At 41.9% G+C, this 27,374-nt stretch overlaps 1 protein-coding gene across 1 annotated transcript; it reads left to right on the plus strand.

Moving 5' to 3' along the window:
- The first annotated feature begins 32 nt into the window (after window positions 1-32).
- On the plus strand, window positions 33-25,546 carry LOC131282558 (S phase cyclin A-associated protein in the endoplasmic reticulum). Its single transcript, XM_058312058.1, has 13 exons — window positions 33-125; window positions 211-389; window positions 458-659; window positions 730-2,757; window positions 2,829-4,257; window positions 4,436-4,559; window positions 5,063-5,208; window positions 17,953-18,098; window positions 18,188-18,277; window positions 18,832-18,923; window positions 20,614-20,778; window positions 23,775-23,927; window positions 24,378-25,546. Exons 1-13 carry the CDS (start codon window positions 41-43, stop codon window positions 24,441-24,443), a joined length of 4,905 nt encoding a protein of 1,634 aa, XP_058168041.1. The 5' UTR covers window positions 33-40; the 3' UTR covers window positions 24,444-25,546.
- Window positions 25,547-27,374: the final 1,828 nt, after the last annotated feature.

Genomic DNA, 27,374 nt, shown 5'->3' on the forward strand with positions numbered 1-27,374 from the left:
CGCTAGTTTATCGAATGAAGATAAGATCTCCCGGTAATAAATGGAAAATCGAAAGTACTTCAATCAGGAAGGCAAGGAGGCGAAAAATTTCTACCACCTGTCGGATGATGGTGGCGAAACGCATCGTGAGTGGTTTAGTGGTCCGCGAGTGGGAGGGATGATGCGCGGGATGATGAGTTCACATTGTTTTTCAATTTTCTGTACACGTAGGAAGTCCTCCAAAGAGACCACCGATAAGACCCCGGTCGATACAATCGCATGCAGCACAGCAGCATAAATCGGCAAACAAATCGGGACCTCGTGTGCGAAGTGCCTCGACTGGCCGAGACAAAAAGTCTGAACTACAAGCGCGTTACTGGGCTCTTCTGTTTGGTAACTTGCAGCGTTCGGTAAGTTACGACCCACTCGTTTGTGCTACCCAGCTCAATCCAATTTGATAACGTGATGTGTGTTTTAGGTAAATGAAATCTACCAGACCGTAGAGTGCTATGAGAATCTTTCGTCCTGCAAGGAGGCTATACTGGTTCTGGAAAACTATATTCGAGATTTCAAAGCCCTGGCAGAGTGGTTCAAAGTTTCCTGGGATTATGAAGCTACTCCTCAACCGCAAAGGCCACATTCGCTGGCCTGGGAAGTGCGAAAAAGCAACCCGGCACCACGTAAGTAACTATAGGGGAAAGAATTCTTTGCTTGAGTTTTATATATTATTTAATTGTCATTTTTAAACAGGGGTCCGGAAACAAATATCCAGCCCAGGAATGTCTGGTAAATCTAGTCCAAACTTTTCCGGCAAAAATAGCCCATGTCCAGTGGCGGAAGAACAGCCTAGAACCTGTTCGCCAAAGAAAGCACATTCCTCAACCGAGAGCCTTTCTAAAAAGGGTCATGTGAAAACGGCTCAAACGGATGTGAAAGAATCTGGACCTACTTCCGAGACGGTTTCGGTTGCGTACGATTGTCTGGCGGTGGAAACGTACGTTCTCAAACTCGATCAGTACACCCAAACCAATTTGGACGATGAAAATTTAACATTGGCAGAGTACTTGGAAAAATACTCAACACAGAGCGGCGGTGGAAATCGTACAGAAGAGCAAGCTGGAGAGGAGGAGGTCAAAAAAGATGTTGCAAAAATAGAAGTGACGGTTGCTGGTGGTGCAGAGAAAGTGGAGGAAAAGAAATCATCCATCGTCAGCAGCGAGTCGAAGGGAGAGCTGCCCGGACGTCGATGCGCCATAAAGAATGCCACTGGAATAAATTTGGCCAAAGCACCAGCTCCCGGTAAAGGAACCGTTCAACCGAAGGTAACTGTTCCACCAAAAGTCGTCGGAGTGCGAGGATCTGGTGCTCGTCCGGCATCCCAACCGGGGATGGTGCGGAAGTCTGCAACAGCGTCGAGCGTTTCACACTCGAATATAAAACCAATGGTAAACCTTCCGACCAAAAGTGCGACAGTATGCAGCCTAGCATCGTCGACTTTCCATATGTCTAGAACGCGCAATGGCCTCAAACAACCGCATGCTTTAAAGTCCGCTGTTTCTAGTGGCCCAGCGGTTGCCAGCTGTGTAGCGACCACAAGGTTAGCCGTACGATCGAAAACCATGATCGAAGTGACCTCAGTAGGTCGAATGAAGAATCTCACCGGTGATGATTCACGTCGCCGCTCGACGGCCAAACTTTCGATGGGAGGAAATGTTTCCAAGGAAGATGTGTACAGTTCCAGCTCCACACTAAAAGCCTCGACAGATCGGTTAGGATCACGTAATTCCAGCAGCAGCACAACGCGAGCGACTGGAACTGTAAAGCATCCACAAATTTCATCGCAAGCGAAGGCCGCAGCGGTTGGGCGACGGTCGGAGCCAAAATCTATGCCATCATCGGATGCGAATGACGGCTGGTACACGGTGAAAACCAAGCGTCGATCGAGCTTGCTTTGGGCTACCCGCTTTAATCAACCGTCCGGTTATGCAAGCTTACCAACGCTGGCACTGCTGGATGAAAACACCAACAATACGCCGGTTGCTGCAGGAGGGGATGGCGATGAACTGCCGCCAAAAAAAGAAACCTCCAAAATGGTTGATTCGGAGAGCGAAAGCAATCATCCGCAACGGACGCAGCCTCGTGCTGTGGATAAACCAGTGAAATCAACGTCGCAAACAAAGACAACTCTATCGAAAGCGAATGGTACGTCAACCGTGCCGTCCAAAATTGCTCCACCTGTTAAGTCACTTCGCGGGCCGGTGGAGACTGGTCCAAAAAATCGACAGTCGACCGTGCCGGTGAATCGCATGCCGGAGTCAAGACAGAAGTCAGACCTAACGGGTTTGAAGTTGAAAACACTCCACAAGGAGTTTTTGCGAAGTGAAAAACTTAAGTCTAAGACGCAAACCGAACAGCAGCCGGTAATCTCCAACGGTGGCTCCGTCAACGGGCAATTGGAGCACTCTGAAGCATTGACCGCAACGAAGGAAGGTGTACAGGATGAAGATCATTTTACCCATTTGAATATGGTGGACATGAATATTCAGACTAATTTGGGAACGACAGCGATCGATAATCTATATGCAACGTGTCTGCAGGAAACGGTTGGCGAAGGTATGAAGGAATCGGTAAGAGGGAGCGTTGATTTCCCAAGCCATTGTACCAGCGACGATCAGGAAGAGCAGGAACGTGACGACATAGAGTCGGATGAAGATCAACGAAAGCTCCTGGAGGAACAAGAATCGTTAGAAGCACAGATCCGGGAATTGGAGAATACTGGTATGGTTATCGTTGGAAGAGAGAAATCATTGACGAGTGGAGCATGTTGATATTTATGTTACCCTTTTCAGAAATCGATATCGACACTGAAACCGACGAAACGGATTGTGAGGCCATCATAGACTTCGAAGACACTGACGGCACGGTCGAGAGTGGGACGGAGCGGCAGTGCGATAACATCGGTGATTCCGTTGGCGACGAGGAAGATATTACCCTAGAGATGCGGTACGAGGCCGTGCTAGCAGAGATGAATTGGGTAGAACGTGCGCGAACGCTCGACACTTTAAAGGCACTCGTCGCGCGTCATCCAGGGCGGGCGCAGCAGCTTCACGCAAAACTATCCAGCCCTTCGCGGCGCCGTTCGTTGCACGAAACGCTAAAGAAGTATCAAGCTAAACAGGCACGTGCTCTAGAAAAACGGCAAGCGTTGCAAAAGGAAAAATCGCTAAAGATACAGCAACTACTGGCACGCGTGGAAGATGTCAAAGCGGCCAAGCAGTGTTTGATAGAGAAGAAACGGCTGCGGATGGAGGAGCGTTTGCAGAGGGCGGCCGAAAATCGTACTCAGTATTTGAAGGATAAAATAAAAAAAGCGCACGACGAAGAAGAAAAACTGAAAGAGATCGCTTTCATCAAGAACCTGGAAGCGCAAAATAAACGGTTGGATTTCATGGAATCCTGGAAGGAGCAGGAGGTACGCCTACAGGATCTCGAAACAGAACGCCAGAAAAAGGCTGAAGAGAAGGCAGCCAAAGAGGCCGCTGTTGAGCGACGCCGACAAGAGATCGAACAGGAGCGACAGAAGAAACTGCAACAGATGAGTGAAAATCGGCGTGAACGTGAAAAGCGAGTAGGAAAAATGCAGGAGCAAAAGGAACGCCAGCGGCAGGCGTTGGCACGCGAAAAGGCACGCGATCGCGAGGAAAGGCTGCTTGCCTTGCAGGCACAGAAACAAGCAACCACGGAGGAGCTGCAAAGAAAAATTATCCAGAAGCAACAAGAGTCCGCTCGAAGGCACGAGGAAAACATCGAACAGATCCGACAGCGGGCTGTAGAGCTGGCTACCATTCCGAGTCGTAGTGTTGACGAGCTGCGGAACGAGGAACAGGACGAGGAAAATTCCAGCATTAGTGAGCGCGATAGTCTCAGTGGCGGAGGTCTTGTCGGCGGTGGTAGTGGGGATCCAATGCCAAAAATCAACAAGAAAAAGGTGAAGAAACTTCGCCAGAAGCTGGCTACTGCGGCTGAGGAGTATCTGGTCGAGCTGAGTCCTTTGGCGCCGGCGATACGCAAGCAGAGCCAAGTTCCACGATTGCTAAATACCGTTTCCAAAGGTGGCTCCGGGACGCTAGGAGTCGAACGACCAATCGGTCAGCTCTTGCGCTTGATTGCAAAGGCAGAAGTGGCCGATTTTCAGTCCCTGTGGCTACTTGATGGCTTGAGTACGATCGCGTCGGTTATTGAAGCTGGCCTTAGACCCGGGACAGATGTATCAAAAAAGTGAGTAGTTTTTATTATTTCCGTTTGTTTACTTTGTTGAAAAGGTTCCATTCTGGACTTAAAATGAGTTTTCTTTTTTTGTTGTATATAACACAAATGCCAAATTTTCAAGCATTTGCGTCAACCTCTTCGACTAATATATTCTTTCAAATTTTGCCTCTATCTACTGCGTATCTAGGGCTGTTGTTCTTTCTGTGCAACTGTATAGAAATGCTTGTACTTTATGTCCACAAATTGCACGACATGCAGTATTAGGAAATTCAATTTTGGTGCTACTGAATGCATTACATCTCACACTGCAGGTAAGTTTTAAATTTAAATATCAGAAAAAACAATGCTCCATAACAATACTGGTATGACATATATATTCGACAGCGATTTGTAGATGATTTTGTTGTTTCATTTAAGATGAAACAAATTAGAAAAAACATGCGTTTACTTTTATATGAAATTTATGTGGAAATGTTCACCTAATCTTATTTAAAAAACATTTTATGTTATTGTATAGTCGATTTTGATTCCATGTGCGTATTCAATGCGAATTTAAAAAAAAATCGTAAGAAGTTTTGGCAGTATTATTGAAGTTAATTGATACCAGTAATTTTGTTTAGTGTAGTAATTTCATTGCGATGATCGCTTACTATTCTTGCTGTTCTTGTAAAATTTTAGTATTTTGATCTAAATGAGATTCTTATCATATTGTTGAAATAATGAGTATTTGTCGTTATAGAATAATTTTATGTTATTAATTCTTTTTTTCTTATCAACTGCAAACATGAATTTCGTTTGTATCTAAAACGTGCAGTCACCAGAGGAAAAGAATCATCTGTTCCCGGTGGAACTGTCGACGGAGCTAATACTGGCGTGCACAGTTGCTCTATTGCCGACAAGCCCATCGCTGAAACAGCCGACGCACCCCAAGGTTGCAGAACGTCTGCCAGATCTCTTGAGGTAAGTAGAATGCTTTGGATGTTGCTATAGAACTTGTAGCCCACGGTCAACGACCAAAAGAGCCAAGTGACCAAAAGCGTATCGGAAATCTTCTACTGCTATTTTTAAAGTATGGAAATATGGAAGTATGGAATTTTAAGCTTTTGAAACAAGTTTTTCGCCTTTGTCAACCTTTGCTAGTAAGTTGCTTTGCACATCTTTAGCTTATTTCAAGCATTTTAAGAAGATGGTCTATAATTCAGATTTTACTAAAAATTTAAAAAATCTCGAAACATGAAAATAGGTCAAAGATTGTTTGGATGCTTGTTAGATGGATACGATTGTGTTGTATTGTAAAGTACCTGTTTACGAGATATATCCTTAGTTACCGGTCCTTAATCCCTTGAATTCAATTGTCGTACTGGTCTAAATCCTGGCAGACGAAGAAGAAGCAGCAAAAGCACTTGTTTTTATATATTTGGGGCAGCATAGAATTTCTGGCCGCTTGGGCTGAAGGCCGTTCCATCGATTTTATATACTAGTGAACGCTTCCCGCTCAATAATGCTCAATCTTCCGTATCGTTGTGTTGAGGTTTCTTATATACTTTTCGCTTCTGAGCCGATTATTTACTTCATCCGCTTTTATTGGTAATGGTAACGGCGGGTACATTTCTTCACTTTACGCCTTACGTTCACCTGCCATCCTGTATTTCATTCTTACCGTAAAACGTAGATTTAAGTGTCCCGAATTGTCGTTGTTGAAGTGTAAGTGAACATGTTGAATCCTTAAAGTAAGTTTTACAGTTCTCGTGAAATAGTAATTTTCGTTTGTTTCGCCAGATAAAAAATCGGAAAACGTCGTCATGAGATCAAATATTGAAAAGTTAAATGTGTACGGCACCTTGACCGCGGTTGGTTGAACCCACAAGTTTTAACTGTTCAATCTTCTTCTCTATATCTATAAAAATGAATGTTTGTTTGTTCGTGATGCTAAAACTCAAAATCGGCTGGACCAATCTTAATGACGTCTTCGTATGATTTGTTCCTTTTTACTCAAGGAAGGTTTAGGAAAAAAGAGAATTTTAAAATTCTCAAGGCCGGAAATGCCGGGAAATGGGAAAATTCAGTAAAAACGGCTTTTTTCCATATAAAAAAAATTACTTTTCCTAACGAAAACTAGAAAACGGTTGGACTTATCACAACGAAATCTTCTTATGGTTTATTTCTTTTGGCCCAATTAACAATTGGGTTTATCTTGACGATTGGTACGACCAATCTTTTTATGATTTATTCCTTTTTACCCTAGAAAGGAAAAAAGAAAATTTGAAAATTCCCAAGAAAACGGAAAATTCTAAAATTTGTAAAAACGGCTTTTTCCATATAAAAAAAGTTTACTATCTATAACGGATACTGAATAACGACTGGACTAATTCGTACGAAGTTTTCTGGTGTTTGGTTTCTTTTGACTCAATTCAGGATTTATAAGAATTAATATTTTTAAAAATTTCCAAGAAAAAGGAATAATACCAGAAAACTCGAAGAAGGGCCTTTCCATACGAAAAATTATATAAAAATTAAAGTTTGTTTGTTTGTAACGCTAATATTTAAAATCGGCTGAGCCAATCTTGTTGGGATGATGTTCCTTTTTATCCAAGGAAGAGCTAGAAAAAAATGGAAAATTCCCTAAGGAAAATCCAGAAAACGGGAAGAATTGTAAAAACGGATTTTTTTCATATAATAAAATCAAATAAACAATTTACAACTAAAACTAAGAAACTCGATCTTAACGATGTTCAAGGATCAATTGTTCCTTTTGGGCCAAACAAAATTTTGGGAAAACGAAAACTTCAAAAATTACAAATGAAAATCAGAATTGTCAAATTAGATCTGTACTGGATCGTGAATTGTAACGTGAGTGTTCCTGCACTCGGATACCTAGGAATCAGAAACGAACAAACTCATCTGCTATTTAGCTATACGCTTCATTGAAAATTGAACTCATTACAAATCATTATCTGAACTTTGCGCATAGTATCGAAACTACGATAGGTTGAGTGCGCGTGCAGTTTTAAACTGCATTTAAAAAACTTATTGGATGCCATTGGACCATGGCACTCATATAAATTGTTTGATCGTGTTGTAAGTGAAGACGATGTAAAGAATCGTTTAGCACAATTTTATAACATTCTTTGGATTTGCCTGATATGCCGTGTCCTAAATAAGGATCTGTTATTGATATGTGTCGACATCACCGAACATAAGGGACTTCCTTTGAGTTCCAATGCTGTGTTATTAAAATTGTACGAGGCGAAGTTCGTTGGGTCGGCTTGTATTCTTATATTTTTATTTTCGCTATTTAAATGTTGTTGCGTTAGTACTAGTTGAAAAAGATGGCAGAATTTTTCCTTCCAAAAACAAAATGAAGACTTTAGTGAACATCATATGGTTAACTTTACACTGATTGTATTGCATTAAACATTAAATTGTTTTGTAAATTGGTTTTTTGAGATAGGTCCAAGAAAATTAATCACATCTGAAATTCTTTGTTGAGTTATATATTTCTTTCCAAAAACTTTTTTGTGGAACGGGTTTTTATCAACAAGTGGATGGACACACACATTCCATCTTAAAACCAGATGGTATGCATTTCCTGTGGAAAACGATTGAAACGAAGAAAGAAAATGCATTCGAGTTTTCTTTCATTCGTGTAAGGCACTCGACAATCTTCTGGGTGGCAGCTTTTTGTAGTTCGTTCTCGTCTTACGATGAGAGAAATGCGTGAGGCTGGAAATTGACAGCTAGATAGACATTCCCGGTCGATCCAGACGAAGACCACACATGTCGCCTTACGGGCGAATGTTTTCAACAGCATCGTTAGGATAGCTGGTTTACTTTGAAGACGAGACGTCTGAAATTTTCCTCTGTAGGCGACAAATGGATGGCCATTTGGATGATATTTTACAGTACATCAATATATTATCGAAAACATTATAATTTTTAGCAATGTTTTATTGTTTTTTGAAACATGTTGCGTCAATGAAATAAACATTTTTTGAAATGTTTGATATAATTGTTCTATACCTTCTTTTCGCCTAAATTTGACTTATTATATAACTGCAATCGTTGTTTAAATGTTTCGTTTGGCTCGTTTGGACAACATGGAGTGGTTAGTGTTTGAGAGGATGCTTTGTTTTGCAATGCAAGTGCTATTTTGTGCTTCCGTTAATTTAGTTTTTACTATCGACCAATAAAAGAATGCTCCACCAACGACTGATGGGTGTGCAGCGGTGCTCTTCAAATCAATTTTCCCAATCAGCCACGGTTACTTTACGGAACCAGCTGACAGTTTTACGAGATCGTCGATCGCGAAGACCGACGAGCTAAAGAAAATTGCCCTTTCATCGCGTCCAATTTATGCTGCTTGTGAAATGATGATGCGCCGTCCTGTGGTGCGGTGTTTGTCGAGATGCGGGGAGATATAAAAAAAGGTATATGCTCTCCATGCCACCATTAAAGCGTGAAGCGTTGAAAACATGTGTTAACACACACACGCGGCTAGCAGAACCTGGGCGCCGCCGTGCATCGATAATGGATGGGAATATGGTGAATTTCTTTTTTTTTCTCCACTCCTCCATTTCTTTCCGCCAAAATGCATAAAACGCCTTCTCGCGTAGGTCTGCGTCCGTGGCCGGGAATGAAATGATGCTTCTGCATTCGTGAACTAATGGACCTCTCATCGGCAGTCTGGTTAAAAGTACATTTTTAATGGTGTTCAACAATGGATCAGAATAAATGGGATGATTTGTGAAACATTCGGCAGGGATCGATGAGTTGAATGTTGTTTGTTTTTGTGATTCATTTGCTAATTTTTTGTCCATTGCCTGTACGATTTTGTGGTAATAGATGATGGTGTAAGTTTTGGGATTATGTATGTAAACAAAATAATTTTAGTATAACGATGTTTTCTAAAATGTAATTGCTTCGAAGCTATTTCTTAGCAATAAAATTTTATTTGATTTTTAACAAAATTATGCATTTTTTTAGTTTGTATTCCTTGCCCTCCTTCGACTAGGACTTAAAAACCAATAAAAAAAAATTTCTCCCTTCTCTCTCTCCGCATCAGCTGAAATCCAGCCATCCGTTTGGAAAGTTTCGTTTTGCCTGCAACATGTTAATTATGTCGTAGTTAAATTTTCATTGAGCAGTCCGAAAAAAAGGTTGATAATCAACTTCCATGCTGATGATGTCCCTGCTATTCGGTAGCGTTAAAAATCCACCGACTAGCACAAACCCTTCTGTAGTCACAACCGTCACCCTTACCAGCGTTGCAACCCTCGCCGTAGAAATCAGGCTGAGTAATGGAAATGCAAACCCCCTTGAATAATGAGTGCAGAGACGCTTGTCGGGGTGCGTAAGGGGGCGAAAAGCAGGGCGTAGTGGTTTAAAGCGAAACCAGCGCAACCCATTTCCTGCGAGCCTCCTGCGCGGACGCATCCGGAATACGGGGAATACATTTGGCCCGATGCGATCCGGCAGGACATATTTTTGATGTGCTGCTCATCCTATCTATTGTTTGCATATGGTGCGATAGCGGTGAAGGTAGTTTCGTGCCCTTTTGCATATGTTTCAATCCACTCGATCCGATACAGATTTCAGCGAAAGTTAAGTAGGAACCCGCTGGAGGGAAGACCTAACAGGTTCGGGACGATAACCAGAGGGCATGTGGGCTGCCGATAGGGTAGAATTATTTTCTAATGACAAGTATATGTCTCTATTTCGTAGCTGATCATTTCATGGTGCGAAACGTTTCTGCAAAGAGAAGAGGGTGACATAGGGGAAAACCCCTTTTCGCATCTATTTTACTTAAAATTTTATTGATGCACCTAATTTCCCCGAGGCGTGGTATGGGAATTAGCGATACCCATTATTATGATGATGTTCAACATTCGTACTCTTAAAATTTCATAGGGTTTAGATCTTTGGGAACTTAGTTTTTTTAGATTTTCAAAATCATTGAATTAGATATGAAATACCTTAAATGAAATATATGCATATTGCGAAAGCTAGTCAATAGCTGCACTCTTTATTGCTAACTTTTTCTACTGTACCATTTTTCAGTATGGTTAAAAATTGAACATTGATTGAAATCAAACAAAACCCTCTAAACCAACTCATCGAATAAACCACAACACAAAAATAATCCCCCGGGGAACAGGAATTGAAGTGGTACTCGCACAGGAATGGTTCCGATGCTCACACTTCCCGGGCACCTCTTGTCAACTGCATCCTTTTTTGTTGTCCCATGTTCCCGGCGGGACATTGGACTTTTCCGATAAAGCTTTTTCCAGCTAGGCGGCTCTGGCTGGCTGGGCGGAAGAGGTTCCCCATCGCGCACGGTTCTGATTTTATTTACGCCCATACGAAAAGCGCAAAACGGACGTCCCGCCGGATGAAAAACGCAAGCGTATTCCCGGTTGCTCTGGCAGGAATGTCCCGGGTCTCCAATGATTCCATTTACGAGATTAGGTCTTTATATTTAGCCAATCGGAAGGAATCAACTTATGGTCCATAAATACGAGGCGCAACACTGTATGATTATGCTGTTATTATTATTTCTAATGCTGTTTGTGGTGCTCGGTGCATTTATTTTTTGTTTTGTCCTTTCTTTCCCTCCCATCCGTGTTCTTTAACGATCTGCACCAACGACCGCCAGCCAACTCATGGGCAATCAAAAGAAGAGCCACCCGCTGGGTTTGTGTGTATAGTGCAGTGTATAGAGAGGCGTAAACCCTCGTTCTGCTGATGCTGCTGCTGCTACTGCTTTTGCAACATGCTGTTTATTTTTTCTCTGATGTTCCCCCGTGGGTCCATTTTTCTATTGCTGCGAGCGAGGAGGAGGAAGGTTATCGAATCGAATAATGGTGGTTCCGTGCGGTGGTCTTGTTCAGTCCGGCCAGCTTCCGAGCGCCCAACGGACGACCGACGAGTGCTCGCTGGGTTCCGAGGACCCCGCTGCTCGATGGCTCTGTGTGCCGGAGACCCCCCGGGGAACTGGGCAATCTTTTATTCTCCCATTAGGAAACGATAATCACCTTGGCCGTTCCGGTACAACGATGCGCTATCGCCGCCTGAGGGTCGACCGTAGACTGGCTCTCTCTCTTCACCGCTCGCATCGCGCTTTCTTGCTTTCGGTACCTCTCACTATCGTTTTTGATTTGAAGGATAGTGGCTCGTGCGGTTTAACGATACCATCAAGATTTGGGCAGAGAGATGTTACCCGGGCGAGTTGATGATGATCATGTTGATGGCTTTATTGAAATTTGACACCTCTTGGCAGCATCGCCCACATGCTGGGCGAGCGAGTGGTTGGATTTATAGAGCAAAGGCGAAGGGAACGGGAGGAAAAATCAGCTCGCAAAATGGCTCTCGATCTCCACTAGCCGCTTTGGTGAAAATGTTGATCTAATCCACGAATTAGTCCCGCACAACATCGTCAGCAGGTGTTCGAAAGGATGAGTGGAGGGAGCACTGAAGAAAGGTGTTCCTCAAATGAATTTAGCTTGTTAAGTTTGTTTATTTGTAAACCATTGAAATGCTTCAATTTTTATGTTTGTGAGCTCTTTCTCTCGAATCTCAAACGCTTTATTCTAAACTAAGTTTATAAACGTTAGTCGAAAACCCAATTATTAGCCAGAAATAGAATATAATCAATAAACAATTTATTCTAAACCCATCAGCTGCTTAGTTTTGCTAATACAGGCACATTTTGAAAATTTATATTTTTTTGTAATTGGCTAAGTTTTCATAGCCTCCAATGTTTTTAATTACACGTAATTTGTTTTGGTTATGTCAGGTGTAAAAGATTGTTATGCTTTTTAATTACCTGTTCTCTTATGTTATAGCTTTTGATTGTAAATTTTGAAAGAAAAATAGCTATTCACATTTCACTTACCGAAAAACAGTTTTAACATGCTGTTAAACAATATTTAAATCTTAAAAAGTTCTGTGTTTTAAACTTATTTTATGACTACTGATAGTGAAAATGAAACGGATCTTTTCGAAGTGGTTACTTGCAGAATCCGGTATATGCTATAGAGCAGAGTGCATTTAATATTCAACCATATTGAATGGAATAATGTTGAGGAACGTTGGTTGTGAATGTTTGCTTTTAGTTAGCGAATCCCACCCGGTAGCGATGGCGAATCATTCGATATCGTTCCGGCGGCACACCACCACTAAGGCCACGTGAACATCATTAGCATTCTAGCATGGCACCCACGAAAATCTCCGGCCCTACCATGCCAAGCCTTGCGAGATGCGATGAGTTCTTACGTCTACGCTCTGTTTACCGAGCCTGCTTTCGCTGGAAGGACTGTGGCGTGCAACCCGGCCCCCTAGGGAAGGTGGTCTATACCGGTGGTTACGGGACCGGGTCGGATCCTCTGGAGACCCGATGCGGATCCGGTGCGCTCAACGGTGGCAAGTTTCATCCAGCAATGACGGTGGCGGTGGGTTTACCGGAACGAAAAACTGAACATCAGTTCAAATATTTGGCTTTATCTGGGCCGCTAATTGAAATTTCACAATTTTCATCCCGTGAACACAACTCTATTTGCCAATGTTTGCTGGCGAGCAAATTCGCTCAGCGCCTGCCGTCGGTTGCTTCTCACACTTGCTTGGATTGAAGTCCCCGGGCGCATGCTATGGCCGTTAGATCTGCGAGGCGCTTGATATTGTGCGCACCAACAAACAAACAAACAATCGGGGGGTTTTCCGCGATGATTCGTTTGCCACTCCTGAGCGCACCTTTTTGGGAAATCGTCGGTCCTTAGATACTAGAATCTAAAATTCCTTATCGTAGCGCGTTTACTTTGTTCAAGGTTTATTATTTTGAATGTGTCCGCGTCGTTATTGATAGCTTGATTTCGTTCAAAAATCTCTGTGACGTGCATTTATTGTTTTCGAAAATTACGTGGAATGAAGTCAAAACTGTAATAGCATAGTGATTTGGTTTCAAATTTTTGCCCGTTTGTAGAATATGAACTTTCTATTTTAGAGATGATATTTAGTTCTCTAGCTTTGTAAATCATGTTATTACTGAATTTGATTTAGTTTCCTTGATCGATTTGGTTCATTTCGATCACTTATTTTTAGAATTGTACACTATGTGTTGTTACAAACGGTTGTTTACGACGATACACATTTCTCTAAGCTATTGTTTTAAACATAACTAGCTCCTTCAGGTCGTTTTATCGCATTGTTAATTTTGTCGCGTGTGCATCCTTTCACGAAACGGGGGAAAAAGGAATTCGAAAAGAAAGCGTATGCGGTAGCATTCGGAGGTGGGATGATAAGTTTGGGAAACTTTCCCTCCTGCCACTGAACCTTATGTTTATCCACTTGAGTGCCATCGAGTCTCCAGCCCGTGCCGATCAACGGTTCTTATTCTGTTCCGTCGTTTCCGGTTTGTCGCATTGTTTGCAGCATCGATTGTAGGACATTTGGACTGCCTCTTTTTAGCCACAGTGAACAAATGTTTGATATCGTACTGGTTAAATTTGTTCTTATTTTTACCTATTTTTTTTTTGTTTTTTTGAAACAGTGGTTCATAGTACTGTCTAAGAAATGCAAGAAATGCTGGGTTTGAAATTAAAATTAAAAGGTTGTTATTTTTTAAATTAAAGGTTAGGATTTTTTGTTTAGTATGTTTTTTTTTAATTTTGAGACTTTGACCTCTTCGGTCATTCGTCTCTCTAATTCATTTAGTAAGTTGTAGTGTAGTTAGTATTGGAATATAAAAGAATTTTGATTTTGAAGATTTATACGCATATAAGAACCTAAAAACTAACACATATTTAGTATACCTGTGTTTTGCCGGTGTCAGAGCTATAGATATTAAAAAGATGTTTTGTTCTTGTATCCTAAAATAGTCCTTTTATATTTTTCCCCCAAAATAGTCCTGTAGGATGAAGTGCGGGCTCACTGTGCACAATTCTACGTTGGAGGGCAATTTCCCTCACACGCATGTGTACACAGTAATATAAACTTCAGCAGCCCGTACAGCTTCCACGACGGAACGTCGAACATCCCTGCGCGTCTGTGGCCGTTCAGTCGGGATCGGGACAATGGATTGGCACTTGAAAATCACTCGGCGGTAAAATAGCACATGGTGTAATTGTAAATCAATACGACCATCGGCGTCGACGGAAGCGCGACGCCGTTGACTAAGGACTACAACGTGGGGAAGACCGTCTTCCTGCCAGTAGCCGTACGTTTGTTGAGTTTCGCTTTGTTGTTTCGTCTGTCGCTGGATATTCTTCTATTGGCAACATTAGAAAAAGGGGGTTGAACCGAGGGCAACTTTTGGGTCGTGTTTTACTTGGGCATGCGTCAGGCGCATGCCGCGACTCTATTGCCCCTACTTTGCCGTTTCTCATCGCCTGTCGACGGTTAGAGAAAGAACGGTTCCAGGGTTGACCACTTTGACTACTGTTACCGATGAGTTCGATGCGATTAAAGGTGTTGTCGAGAATCTCTGCATCGTTTTGCTGTCGGTAACAATGATATCGTACGAATGGTTGCTTATGGTCCTGCTGCACCGTAGAAAGGGGTCCAAGGCAGCATCTTAATCACACTTTTCTGAATCATCAATTATCTATTGTTCTTAGGTGGTTTTGTGAAGCGATTTGTTCTCCCTTGCTTTCTTTGATGTGTTTCGTTTACAATCTATACCTCTTGGAGTTTAGTGAGTATTAAATTAATACTATTAATTAACACCGAACTGCAGTATGTTGTATCCACTGCCTTTTGATTTGAACTAATGGATTATAGTTATCTTCATTTCCTTCTCGTGCCTGCTTCATCTAGACTTTTGTTAGATATCACAATTTCACTGTTCCGATACTATATTGCAGTAAAACCATACTGTTGTTGATTTACACGTTTTTGCATCGAGATTTAATTTGCAGAATTGAATTGAATAGTGAATTCTACATCATCGAAAATGTTTGTATTCGTCAAAAGAATAGAAGGTTTTCCGGTACCTGGAGTCTTGTGTTTCTACAAATATTAGCAACAAATAATTAAATTGTCCTGAGTTACAAACTTTGTTATGATTGGAGGTATATTTTTTTTCTAACCTATGGCTCTACTTCACATGATCGTCAAAAGTTACTTTGCTCGAATCTCGATTATTTCAATGGAAGAGGCAGCATACAATAACTTATCCATTGGCATGCTCTGGTCTATATCCGAAAGATAACAAAATGAAACAAATCCAGCATGCAATTTAAATTCACGTCGGATTTGTTTACATTATCAGCGGCCACTAAAATCGAATGCGGGTCTTGCGGGGGATGAACATGGAAGCCCGTGGGGTTGCATTAATATTCATAATAATTAAATCCATTCCTTCCTCGGTCGCCGTTTTCTCCGCACGCCGAGTGCGTTCCATCGGCCTTGGGTTTAACGGCAAAAATGAAACGAAATGAAAAGAAAACATCTTCTTGCTCTGCAAAACTATGCTGGGAATATGTACAGTAAAAAAGAAATACACGCACAAACACTCGCACCCTTTCCCGTTCGCCCCGAATCCGCTTCCAGAAGTAGCCAAGGGATTGGATTTTAGTTTGTATTCAAATTACTAAGCGGATTATGAAAGTGGACGTTAATTGAAATGGAGCGTCAAGCCCCCGCCTCATGCCGCACCCAGCGCTCCGTCCGTAATGGCACTAATCGAAATGGATCGAAATCGAAATAGAGTTTGACTGGGATGAAAATATGTCGAGATTAAAAAACAAAACGGCTCATGAAAAACAACATGAGGATTGTTGGATTGACAAACCAGATCCGCCCGAACTATGTCTGCCAATGTCATATTTTTTCATCTTAACTAGTACAGTTATTTCGTTATCAAAGCTTGGTTTTTTTCAGCAACAAAATTGTCAACTTTTATTAGGAAATGATGAGCCTTCAGGGATTTGCTTTTTCCACGAAAAGGTTTGCTATTGCCCACTCATTATTATATGACAAAAAAGGTTTGCTTCTGCCAGGGCACACAATAAAAAGGGCCACACCAACCTAACACGCCTTTCATCACTAATGCCCCGGGACGTCTTTTGCATACAAATTGTGGGTTTGCTTTAAATCCCAACGAAAATAAACACCGGTCCTGTTGCAAAAACGGCCACCACGAGCTCAGGTCCGTATCCTTTACCGACCGTTCTCTGTATTATGAGATGAATGTTTACCATTGGTCAACGCAAAGAAAGGGGTTGAGATTTTGTCAGAACGCAAACGCCGAGATATTCGGTAGAATGTTTACTTTCGTGACCCTAGGTTTACTTTTATTCCAACACATAGCTGCGACTCTATTTGCAGCGGTATGATTGGTGCTGGACACTCACTCTTTTTATGGTTGAGACAAATTAATTATGTCCGTTGCAGGCACTTGTTTGAATTTGTTTGTTGAGGTGCATTTGAAAGGAACACAGCTCAAAGGAATATGTTTGAATTTACGAATTCGATTTCCAATGTCATAATAAGAATATTTGTAACCTGAATTAATCTTTTCTTTTAATGAACATCCTTTGCCATCTCGGGCAAAGAATATGATGAAGCGATGTTTTACCACGAGGCAAAAGAATGTTGTGACTCTTTGGCGAGCTAAGGTGACATCAGGGTGGGCATGAACTGATACTCCTTTCGATTAATTGATCGCCACTCGCCCTTCTCGGAGGAGTGCGCAAATATAGCTGTTTTTATTTACTTATGTCATATGTTAATTCTTCACAACTGATTATGCTGTTTGCAATCCTCTTGTTACACTTGATTGCAGCTGACAGCTACCCACGCCTGTCCTCCGGGACAAGTGTTGTAGGGCACTGGAGGGTGAGTGCGCTGGCGAGACGAGCGGGAAAACGTGGCAACCCCTCGGTTCGTTCGTTGGACGGCGCTATTTTTCCGCTGGATCTATGTTTGCACTTTTCTGCGTATTAGCCAGACGCTGTCAAGTGTCAACTGTCAACTGTTGGTGAGTCCAAGTTTCGCTAACCCCGTTGCCCTAGTACGTGTCCGTATCCGCCGTTTCCGAACGCCATAGGGTAACATTGATGCACGGAAAAGTCCCTCGATTAAACCCTCGTTGGTGGTGATTTTATGTCATCGGTACGAGCCCGCTGGCCAACAACTGCGTGATTATTTTTGAAGTTAGGAAAAGGAAAAAAAGGTCGCACGCCATACGGTACGACGATTTTCTATCGACGAGTTTCCACGCGCTCCTGTTTATTATTTAAAGCAGCTTGTGATTTTGAACTGACTGCGTTGGACTAGGAAGCAGGTGGCTTGGAAGGTTACAAAATGTGCCATTTTTAAGCCACTCGAAAAGAGTAAGACCCACGATTAGCAGCGAACCCGGGCTGCTGCACTTACCGATGACGAGGAAGTGTTTTACCACGGATGGAAAAGGTTGTTATGCCTTCGGGGGACAACAAAAGAAGCGAGTGAAATCATGAAGTGCCTCAGGATAAAATTAATCCAATGCTTTTTAATCTATCTAGCGTCGTGACAATCGTTGTTTTAATGCGTATTGTAACACTGCGCAGTGTGCATACGCTCAATCAATCCAGTGGAAATGTTTAAATTCTAAAAAAATAATAATAAATAAAAAATAAAATACTAAACAAGTTATTATTATCTTTTGCAAAGCTATATTGAAGTATCTTTTCATAAAAAAAAACAAATTTTGGTCTTTTTCTCTCATTTCAGCTATATCATCAGCATCGGACTGGTGGACACGCTAGTGAGGAGGATTACCAGTGTGCATGAAGCGATTGAAAACCAAACCAGTCTCGTGCTTTCACTGTTGGCATCCTTGGGGCTTCTGACGAAACTGGTTGAAATATGCCCCAAAGGTATGTAAAATGCTACCAGGAACATTTTTGAGGCGATGTTTGTGTTTGGCTTGTAATTTGTGTCTCAAATTCAACATTTTCCTGCACAGGTCCTGATGTTACCAAACTGCTGCAGACGGCACAAGCCACCGAGCTCTTCGGAACGGTTTCGCTCCTCTACGCGGCCATTGTTCCTGTTGGTAAGATAAATAACAAAAAAAAACCGGAAGAAATATGATATAATACCCGCTGCAAACCGCTCTCTCCACCGGCCGGCAAGCAGAAGTCAGAAACGTGAGAATGGGTTAATTTAGGCAATTTTATAATCTTTTTTGAAGGCCGCCGGCCTCATACTACGCGGCCTCAGTCATCTCAGACAATCTTGCTCGTCGTTTGTTGATATCATGCGAACGCTAATCACTTACGCCGACATAGGCTTTTTGCCGGTAGCTGTTGCCGGAAATGGCATCGTTTTAATTAATAGATAAAACCAAACGTCACGAACTGAACGTCCGTCCGAACGGTGCGAGCGGTTTGCCCAGCGGGTCCACCATTTCCTCCACGCGGGAAATGAAATCCCAGGAACCGGGTGATCCAGAGTGAAATACCGTTTCTTCCCATGACCAATTGGCCCGGCCCCGTTTGGTCACTCCGCTTTGGATGCTGAGAAATCGGTCCGACTCACCTGTCCCTTTGCGACTCGCCGCGTTCTCTCTCGCTCACTCTCTCTTTCTCTCTTGTTTTGATTTTGCAGGTGAAAGCATTCCTCCCAGAACGACTTCCTTGGCGGCGGCCACTTTTAATCTTCTGGTGACCTTTGCCAACCTGGACATTGAGGCGTTTCAGGTAAGTAATCGTCGCTCGTAAATTGGACCAGTGGTCTCGTTTCGTTTCGGTGCGGGGTTTAGTTTTATGGCGTGATTTTACTGTTTCCGCTTATTTTCATTACCGTGGCGCACCCAAGGCGGGATGTGCCTTCGGTGGGCGATGGTTTTGATGAATGAAATTTTTCCCCGGTTCCTCCGGTTTCCATTAGCACGTGACTCTGAGTTTTCTTTTATTTGCGTCCGTACTTTCAATATTTCCTTGTAGCGTTTTGTCTGTTTATCGGCAACCCGCTTTTTATTACTCTATCATCAGTTTTAGGAGAAACAGATAACTATCTTACGCTGTAAAAGGTTTTAGTTATTTATGTTGTACAGAGAAGAACTGTATCGTCCAAAAGGATTGGTTAAATTTATTAAAAGGATCTTTTTATGTTTTAATGTTGTGTAATGTGTAGAACCAGCAAAATGCACCAATACACACGTTTTTTATCATGATTGGTACTCTATTTGGGAGTGTTTTCTAATCTTTTCATCTGCATGGATATAATATGAATAATATGAATTAAAAATTTCATTTTGGTAAATTTATCCAACCAGTCCACAATACGTTGGAGAAATTTGATTCGAGGTTGAGCATTAAATTATTAATTTCGCAAAATCAATCAGAATATAATTGATTTATTTGGAATTGAGTGTGAAATAAGAATAAGCGTACAACGTTTAGTAATTTTCATTTTATAAATTTAAAAGATCATTGATGCTGGCTGAAAATAACCACATTGCCAAGTTTCTCAATTCATTAATTTAATTAATTAATTGGATGAATTAGATAGTATTTTAACGTTTCGTGGAAAATTAAATAAAATAACTTTTTCACTACAATTCAACGCAATATTTTTAATTAAATATTGTAATTGGAAATCACTTAAGTTGGTCTTAAGGTCTTTCAACTTTGCCTTTTTCAATTTTTTTTAACAAGTTTTTAGACGATGTTCGTTATCAACAATGAATTAAAATGGTAGAGGAAAATGTGTGATTCGAATACCATGCTTTCAATCCCAATCAATTTCATTGGAACGGAGTGAGCATATTTTGGCACTTTCTTTTTTTTCAAACAATCACTTTTCCACGGAAGATCGTCTGAGCAGAAGCTCCTTCCTAATTGTTATCAAATCAAGGGTTGAATCACTTTCAAGAAAACCAGTTAATTAGCACACTCCTTTCGGTTGAACAATATTTACCGAGAGCGGGCTGTGTAACTTTTGATTGAATTTCGGTGCTCAGCAGCTACACTCGAGCAGATGATGGCTCTGTTTTTCCGATTTTCGATGGAATGTAAATACATTTCATCCCTTTCCCTTGTTTGCCAAACAAAAACAACGAAATGATAGCGCCGCACAAAGTTTATCACTTGGCTGGCGTGGATGAAATTGGTTGCGCCGAAATCCCCAAGTGGTTTGCTTGTGTACCTGTAGTATATTGGCAAAGACGCAAGTAAGACGTTCGTCGCTTTAGCGAACTTTTTGGAGCATGGTTGGTAGCTTTTATATAATACTGAGCAACGTTGAGTAACTGCATCTTTACATCTGCCATATTTTAAAGCGGAACTACCGATTCAAGCCATTCATTATATATTATAATCACAGCTGAATAACATTAACAAGAAGAATGCTTCAATAGGTTAAAATATTTCTCTTTTTTATCCACAGGCAGTATTAACAGAGCGAAATCTGTCACTAAGGTTCCTCGACGTCATCAGTATACTATTGCAGTACTGTGTCCCGAAGGCGGACATTAAAAGCGAAACACAGACTGTGATAATCGACTTAATAGCAACATTAGGATTCTTTTGTGCCAATAACAAGTCCAACCAGGTAAGGAATCAAAGGAGAATAAAATCCTACGTTTTAGTAAGTTAGCCCCAATCGTGCGGAAAAGTCGGACGTTGGCAGGTGGGAGCGCCCTCACTCAACAGGTCCGCCCAGATGGCGCCATTTTGTGTACATGGCAGGCAAGCATTTCTTTCCGAACAGCTAGATAGAATCTGCCCCGATCCGGCGTTGGTGCTTTTATGACGATTTGGTTTTAGCTTTGGTCATCTAGGGTTGATTCTGTTTTTTGACTCAGTCTAGACGAGGGACGTAAGACAATGGCACCGAAAAGAAAATTGAAATTTCCAAAACGAGTCGACGGGAGGGGGTGGAGAGAAAGACATAGAGGAAAGATCAGCCACTGGCCGCACCACCGCTACTAGCATCTTCTGGGGGTCAGAGCGGCAAAGTTCGTTTCAGCCGTTGCCTTTCCATTAGCCTTTTAGGTGCCGCAATAATTTTCTTGATCTAAATTACTTTTATGACTTGTGGATTCCCCGTCGGCTCGGGGTGGCGGTGTGTGGTGCGCTTTCGTGCGTCTAATCTAGCTTCTCCATATCTATATGTGTGTATAGTTTATGTTTTCCGCTATCCAGCTAGTTCCGAAACGGTGCGCGTCGTGGACGTCACCGATGGCTCTCGGCTTACCTCTTTTCTGCGTCCTTTATTACTACTCACGCGGACTTTTCCGACCGACCGAGGCAGCCATTTTTCCCTGCGTTGCTTCTGCAGACGCTTCCCGAGCTCGGCGCAAGCAGGCAGAAAGAACGCACCGCCAATAGAATGATGGCTTTTTGGACCATCCATGCATTGGTGCTACCTGGTTGCTTTCTTGTTCACCGTGGGCTCCATCGTTTCTGCGGCGGATCCAACAATTCTTTCCATCCCATTCCCAGACCAACCGTGGACGCCATTGTCCTTTGACTTCGCGGTTCTTGCCTACCCTGCTCTTAGTTATCTCTTTCCTCTTCCACGCCGTTCCATGTTGGGAGGTTTGCTGGTCGAAGGATTGTGTATCGTCATAACAAAACGTGTTATTATCTGTGTGTTCCTTACTCATCTTTCACCACAAACGCTTCCTCCATCATGCGATACTGTCCGGTTCTTTGTATGGTACCTTGAAGCCGTGGCATAATGCGAGGAATATGTATTCGAAAGATGGCATAAACGGTACACCCCTTGGTTTCGCTGTTTTATCGAGCAACTGATCGACTCGAAGATCGATGGGTGGGTTGGACACTTTGAAGTGAAGTTTCTTTCTGCATTGTCTTAATATAGTTTGATGATGGACCGAACCTCTTTGTTCAACTTTTCGAGGACTGGATGGTGGATGAAGTAACATGCCGATTTTTTCATAACATTACGTATTATAAAAAGGCAAAACAACAGTCTGAGTAATAAGCGGGGCATATGGCCTTAGTTGCCGTAGTGTCCTTAACCCATAGAGGTCTACATCACCAGGTTAACTGGCGAAGGCCCAAGAAGCTGGATTCAACAGCCGAACTGGTGTAGACTAAGAAGAAGAAGAAGTCTGAGTAATCTTACGTTTCCAAAATATCGCTTAGTAGTACTGTAAAAGGTTGGTTTTTCTATATAACTCAATAGCTTACAATCGAACTAGTGCGACCACGAGTGCACCAGAGGTTAGCGGTTGTGAATCGAACTGTGTGATCCGTTACCCGCCATTATGTTCTTCCTTCCTAAATTTCCTGACCACACCACATATCCATTGCCTCGACTGGCCCGTTGGGAGCCCGTGTTTGGCCGCAATGTCGGTTGTCAGTGGTTTTACGCTTCGTCATCCTACCGATGCCGAACGGTTGATAAGTAGTGCGGCCGTTCGGACGATGAAAATATTTTGGTTTTCTTTCGTTCGGTCGGCACTCCGATCGCAGACTCTATAATTTTCTCTGGTTCGCCGCCGATTGCCATTGGTACTTGGCTCTGATGCAGTGACGGAGCAAGATCGTTTTACGCTGATTTTTAGTGTTGGGGTAAAACAGAACGCTGGATAAAACATAAGCGTTCGAAACCCAACGCAGTGAATTTAAGACCATTTCACTGTTCTGAACCTGAACCGGTGGCTTGTTTCATAAACCAAGTGTATGAAAACTAACATTTTTACAATGTCAATCTGCATTTCATACGAATTGATTTTGAATGTGTTTGATGTTTGATTTTGATTTCAAAACTTTACATTTTGGTTCGTCTAGTGTTATTCACACCAAATGAGCAGCCTACCGTAGTATACTTTGCTAAATTTGGTGTAAGACATAAGATCATCTTACGGCTCATAAATCTTGGCGCAGTTTCTCTTTCCATAAGGCTATTACAAAATCTATTAGACACCTTCTGTTGTGGCTCGATTCATATTCTCTCGTTAAAATGATTATCTATTATATTTCCGTACGATTCGGGGTTCATCGGAAGACATGATTTTAATTTTTCAGAACTCGATCATACAACCACAATCTCAAATATTGCAAGGATGTCTAAAAATCATCTACAGATTGTTGCGTTTACTTTCGATGAACTCATGATGTATACCTTAGTCTGATTTAATCTGTTCTCACTTTCTTTTTTCTTCATATTGCAATGCCTTTAAATTATTTGTTTTTTTTTATTTGGAACTCATAAAGTTTGAAGGGCAGATTTAATGTATAGAATCCTTTTTAACATTTATTTTCTAAATTATGGTGCTTTTTCAATACCAACAAATTTTCAAGTCAAAAGGTTCGAGACATTCTTAAACAGTCGTTGTCAACATACTTGAAGATCAATCGTTGCTACGTACTAAAATATCTTCCTCCATCAAAATGCTTTATGCTTTAGCAACAAATTTAATGTTCAAATTATTTGATAACCTTTATGTCCGCAATGTTGAACTAAACTAAGTTGACACAATAATTTCAAAAACAATGCCTAATCTTCTCATGCTCCCGAAATGGTTTAATTAATGTTTCAATTGATCTTTGTTCCTTGCTTTCTCTATTCGTAAGGATCTGCTGACATCGGACCAGTACACGTACGTGATCAAGAGTTTCACCAAACTTCCCAAGCAGTTCGACGTGATTACTTATCCGACACTCGTCACGATAATACATGAGAACCCAAGTGCCAGAAGCGTGGTGGCGAGAGACTTTAGCGTTGAGGTAAGTCCCACAAGACGATTAGATTCGATGATGTTCTGCCGGAGGATATTTTCTTCCCTCTCAAAAAATTTAAACCAAAAGAAAAATCCAAATCCTATGCACTATCAAATCGTGAGTAGTCGCGAGCTTTTTGTCTTATCTGATGAGTCGTTAATTACCAGATTTAGTTATTACCATTCTGGCGGTGCGGTTCGGCTAACGCAAACTGCTGTGTTGCCAGGTTGTTGCCGAGTGGCGCAAACCCCCTCTTGTCGTTGCTAATGATGCGGTTGACGCGATCAACTTTTTTACCCAAAAATTCCGCAGACAAGAAGAAGCAAAGAAAAAAAAATCAACCTCCATTTAATTCATACCCCACTCTGTTTATGTCTTTTTTCCATGTTGCGGACTTAATGAAACATCGTTACGATGGTGCATTTTGTTGCTCTGGCGGCACGTTGTCCATCACAGCTGCTGGATGAGTTCAAGAGCTCCGATATGGCGAAGAAGAATCGAATAGTATCCCTGCTTGTATAGTGTGCGTTTAAAGAACTGTGAAATGCGACGAATTCGCGCGTCTGTAGAGTTCGAGAACTGGGCAGCAAAAAAAAAAAAGAATGGACACAAAAAAAGCTCGAACACATCATTCAGTTTCGCGTTAGCGGCAGAAGATCTTCTGGCGACATTAAATCGTAACGTGCGGATCACTCGTTTAGCTGGCCGCGCCAAAGACAACGCCGCCTCACGTACGGTCACAGACGGTGCTATAAAATCGGACTATAAGCGATCACCAAGAGTGTTAAAAAAACCCGCATCCCGTACACCCGAATAAATTCCCCTAAGGACCTGTGACCGAGCTGCCTTTTTACTGGTATGTGTCTTTGCGCATCGTTAAACGGTGAGCCTTTATCAGCATCAGCAATCAGTATCGTAGTTTTGGGCAGCTCGGGTTTACGATTCCGACCGGACCGTTTCGAGCTGGAGGCGAAATGACCGAAACCAAATCCAACCTTTACTACCCTCCAACGCAATAAGAGCTGTCTTTTGGTGGTCACAACCAACGCACGCCTAGTGACAGCAGAAAACAAATCTCGCATGTTGCGTCCCCGGGCAAAGGGATTCTTGTCACGATTGGATTGTCTGCACGGGCACGACATTTCGCACAACGTTATATCTACTACTGTACTACTAACGCAACTTTATTACCACCCAGCACCCGGTTTGGAACGTCAAACTAACTTTTCTCGTCGAATTGCGATCAGGACAATTCGGAAACTTTACTACACTGTGATTAATTTTTAGGTTGTAGTCAAACTCAGACAAAACAGATCAATGGAAAACCTATTCTCTACCAACACGAAACGATTAGGGTAGTTTTTGAAGTAGGAGCTAACAGAGACCCCAGGCGATAAAACGAACTCTTCATTTTTTCGGGTCAATCTGCAGCCTAATATAGAACTAGTATTGCTTATTTCATATGAGCCTGTGCTACACGGCCATGCATTGTTATTTCACGCCTGGAGTATCCATACTTTCGTTGTATTTTATTTTACATTCTTTCGATCGGAGGATCAGGGAAGCAAGAGGACATGAACAATAAATTAACCGTGTGCAAATACTGCTTTTTTGTACTTAACAAATGGTGTTGATTGTACTTCACATACCTAACGAAAGAAACATTCAGTATAGGGTGTAGAGTCCGATCGGGTTTTCAATAATGAAACTTATCTTGTTTTTCGATTATTGGCTTTATTCTGTCATCTATTTTATAAGTTGTAATAGTCTATGATATTTATTTTTTATGTATTCATTCATATTTGCTCAGAACACTCGCATTGGGACACCATTTTTAAATCGTTCCTATCTGCAATGAATTATTGAGTGTCTGATTTTTTTTTCGGATCAATATGCATTAACCAAAGTACTGTGCAATATTACAAGACTCACCAACCATTTTATTTTGCTGTAGATTACGAGTAATTGGTCTAGAATTGAGTGCAAGTTTATAACGTCTGTCAGTCTGACAGAATGCAATAATGTTATCGAGGAAATCTGAAATGTGTTCTGGTTGAACGAGATCCACAAAAATGCCCTTGGCAGGACAAGTGTGTAAGGATTATCGCAGATGGCGATAACGATTTCCATAAATTATTTGTTCATCTCGAAAGTCTCATCTATCCCGTTTTCAATCACTTTGCAGAAATGACCATTGGTCAAACTTGAACATTCGTGGCACTTGCCGCTCACACGTATTATCCTTTGATGTGTCGGTAGTGAACGTTAAACACGTACAAATTTAAATATGTAACACCTCGTACAACAATCGCCCTAATCCATCGGAGCGTCGAGCAGGCATTGCCAGTCCCGCGTATTGCACGCCGTTTTGACAGTTTTTTGGCCATCATAATCCACCTCATCCGTAACATTCGAACGTCGGTCCTCCACGTCGACACGTGTCGCTGCCGAATGGGTGTGATAATTTGGTTAATTGTTTCCGAGTGCTGGCAGCCGACCGGCCGTGACCAGTTTTATTGCGTTTATTGTTGGCCATTTTTTGTCGGATCTTTTCCAATCGCAGTGGACCGTGGCTGAAATTGTTCTGATTCCTCCCGATCTAAAGACATTGTTATTGTAGTCCAAGAAAAACTCGTCGTTTCCAACGAGGGCAACTGGCTGGAGACTAACAAAACTCCCATAGGATACCAAAACGACACTATTTCTTTACTTTCAGCTCTAACTTCTTTGCTCATTTCCCGGCTCTCCATTGGGTGTATGTGATTGCTTCCCCTTATGCACTCTATGAAGTTGTCTTACGCTGCGACAAACCTGCCCTAGCCTTCGTTTAGCGGATCAATGCCCCCGGTAAGTGGGTGGAAACTCACAAGAAAAAAAATCCCGCCGTCTTTCTAGCTTCGTCGTCCCCTGCACGAATGTTTTCTCTTGAAAATCTCAATAATGAAATTCATCTAATCTCCTTTTGCGCTCTGCTCGCGTACGAAAATTCGCAGTTCTGGTGGGGGTCGGTTCAAGTAAGTGCGTTTATTATTCAAACAGAGCTATGCCTAGGCATGTTTCGTGAATCTTTTGGTACTAGACGCACCCGGGAACCCCGTGCATCGGGCACTTTTACCGACATTGAGGGAGGGTGCAATATTGCTTCTGTTGTTATTTTTCGCTTCGCTTTTGTTATTCAATTTTAGTCCTCATCTGCCTTCATGTTGCACTTTTCGCAGTTGTACGTCTAATTTGATAATGAGAGTGATTAGATTATAATCCCGTTTGTATCCCGCTCCCTTCGCAGAAGCAGAACTGCATGGAAATCGTAATCCAGTGAGCATAAGCGGATATCGATCATCGATGGGGGAAACTACGTTCTAGACACTAACTCAGGGAACAACATTAAGAGTAGCGGAATATTGTCATTCCAAAAATATGGTTTCAATGTATTTTGTAAACTTGGCGATACAT

This window comes from Anopheles ziemanni, chromosome 2, assembly GCF_943734765.1.
Source record: "Anopheles ziemanni chromosome 2, idAnoZiCoDA_A2_x.2, whole genome shotgun sequence".
Taxonomy (NCBI): Eukaryota; Metazoa; Arthropoda; class Insecta; order Diptera; family Culicidae; genus Anopheles; species Anopheles ziemanni.

Bases quoted from the DNA above. Each gene is read 5' to 3' on its own strand.
- LOC131282558 (XM_058312058.1), top strand. From the start codon at position 41: ATGGAAAATCGAAAGTACTTCAATCAGGAAGGCAAGGAGGCGAAAAAT. The intron at 4,258-4,435 runs GTGAGTAGTTTT...CTGCGTATCTAG, and splicing joins GGGACAGATGTATCAAAAAA to GGCTGTTGTTCTTTCTGTGC. The intron at 18,099-18,187 runs GTATGTAAAATG...TTTCCTGCACAG, and splicing joins GGTTGAAATATGCCCCAAAG to GTCCTGATGTTACCAAACTG.